The 2,566-nt window shown below is 50.7% G+C and overlaps 1 protein-coding gene across 1 annotated transcript; it reads left to right on the forward strand.

Moving 5' to 3' along the window:
• On the forward strand, positions 1-2,232 carry LOC310868848 (vesicle-fusing ATPase-like; the record flags this gene model as incomplete). The annotated part of the gene is made up of 1 exon (XM_083779319.1): positions 1-2,232. The coding sequence occupies one exon, from the start codon at positions 1-3 to the stop codon at positions 2,230-2,232; it is 2,232 nt and encodes a 743-aa protein (XP_083635445.1).
• Positions 2,233-2,566: the final 334 nt, after the last annotated feature.

A 2,566-nucleotide genomic window follows, 5' to 3' on the forward strand; every position in this document is an offset into this window, starting at 1 on the left:
ATGCACGCGGTTAAATGCCCGACAGATGAGCTGGCACTCACCAACTGTGCTGTGGTGAGCGAGAGGGAACTTCAGGCTGGACAGCATGTAAGTGTGAAGGCCAATTCCGACCACGCCAGGTTTGTGTTTACAGTGAGGAGCCACAACACTGTGATCCCTGGGACCATCGCCTTCAGCCTGTCTCAGAGGAAATGGGCACGTATCTCCGTTGGTCAGGACGTTGAAGTGGCCAACTACAACTTTGACATGTCCACACAGTGCATCGGCACCATGACTATTAAAATCGACTTTGTGCAGAAAGGGAGCACTCACACCTCCCCCTGCGACTCAGACAAGATGGCCACCATGTTCGTCCAGCAGTTCGTCAATCAGGCGTTCTCCGTCACCCAGCAGTTGGTATTTAGTTTCTGCCGCAAGAAGTTTGATCTGGTGATAAAGGGCATTGAAGCCATGGACCCCAGCATCCTGAGGGGTGAACCAGCTTCTGGAAAGAAACAGAAGATTGACATCGGATTGATGGTGGAGAACAGCCAGGTGATATTTGAGAGGGCAGAGAGCTCCTCCCTCACACTAGTTGGCAAAGCAAAGACCATGGAGGCACGGCAAACAATCATCAACCCGGACTGGAACTTTGAGAAGATGGGAATCGGTGGTCTGGACAAAGAGTTCTCTGGTATCTTCCGCCGAGCCTTCGCCTCCCGAGTCTTCCCTCCAGACATTGTGGAGCAGATGGGATGTAAACATGTGAAGGGTATCTTGTTGTTTGGACCTCCAGGCTGTGGAAAGACCCTGATGGCCAGACAGATTGGAACGATGCTCAATGCCCGTGAGCCAAAGATTGTCAACGGCCCAGAGATCCTCAACAAGTACGTGGGAGAGTCTGAAGCCAACATTAGAAAATTGTTTGCAGAGGCCGAAGATGAGCAGAGGACGCTGGGAGCTAACAGTGGACTCCACATCATCATCTTTGACGAGTTGGACGCCATATGCAAGAAGCGAGGTACAGACGCCAGCGGCACGGGCGTGCATGACGCTGTGGTCAACCAGCTGCTGTCCAAGATCGATGGAGTGGAGCAGCTCAACAATATTCTGGTCATCGGTATGACCAACAGACCTGACCTCATAGACGATGCCCTGATGAGGCCCGGTAGGTTGGAGGTCAAGATGGAGATCGCTCTTCCCGATGAGAAGGGTCGAGTTCAGATCCTGAACATACACACATCCAAGATGAGGGGCTACGGCCTGCTAGCTGCGGACGTCGACGTCAATGAGCTGGCCGCCGAGACCAAGAACTACAGCGGCGCCGAGCTGGAGGGTCTAGTCAGAGCTGCCCAGTCCACCGCCATGAACCGCCACATCAAAGCTACATCTACAGTAGAAGTAGACATGGAGAGGGCAGAGAAGCTGCAGGTCAGCCGTGATGACATCATGGCATCTCTCAACAATGACATCAAACCAGCCTTTGGTACCAACCAGGAGGACTATGCCAGCTACATCATGAATGGGATCATTCACTGGGCCGACCGAGTGTCTGATGTTCTGGATGACGGAGAGCTGCTGGTACAACAGACCAAGAACAGTGACCGCACACCTCTGGTTTCTGTACTGCTGGAGGGTCCTCCTCACTGTGGGAAGACAGCCCTGGCAGCCAAAATAGCAGAGCACTCTAAGTTCCCCTTCATCAAATTCTGCTCACCAGACAAGATGATCGGATACTCCGAGATGTGTAAGTGCCAGGCAATTAAGAAGGTGTTTGACGACGCTTACAAGTCCCAGCTGAGCTGCGTGGTGGTGGACGATATTGAATGTCTCCTGGACTATGTCCCCATTGGTCCTCGCTTCTCCAACCTGGTCCTCCAGGCTCTGTTGGTGCTGCTGAAGAAAGCCCCGCCCAAGGGCCGCAAGCTGCTTATCATCGGTACCACCAGCAGGAAGGACGTTCTGCGGGAGATGAAGATGCTGGACGTCTTCAGCACCACCATCCACATCCCTAACATCAACACTGTAGAGCAGCTGGTCGACGCCCTGGAGCTGCTGGGGAGCTTCACAGAGAAAGAGAGGGCCCGCATCGCACACCAGATTAAAGGAAAGACCGTTTGGATTGGCATTAAGAAACTGATCATGCTCATTGAGAGGTCCTTGCAGATGGACCAGGAGCACAGGGTGTCCAAGTTCCTCACTCTGCTTGGAGACGAAGGGGCGTTGAGCGAAGGCGATCAGATTCTAATTTAAACATGTGGTGATGTGAAAAATATGTTTTTAAAGTTTGAGCACTTGGAAAAGTGCTATAATAATGCAATTCATTATTAGGTTTGTGGAGCAAACCATACGCAATTCCCTTTGGATTAATGTTTACGATGTTGGCTTTCCACACGGGAGACCCGTGATCGAATCTTGGGCTTGATGCCAAAATCTTTGAATAAAATCCATTTTTGTGCATATCAAAACTCCCTAAAAGTCCCTAAATCTTAATTACTTCCTGTAAACGCAAATTTACTGTGTGATGACATACACTCTTGTGAATATAAATTAATATTGATTTCATTCACCTGTTTGATTCCCATAG

Source organism: Protomyctophum parallelum (assembly GCF_964188405.1).
Source record: "Protomyctophum parallelum genome assembly, chromosome: 13".
NCBI lineage: Eukaryota > Metazoa > Chordata > Actinopteri > Myctophiformes > Myctophidae > Protomyctophum > Protomyctophum parallelum.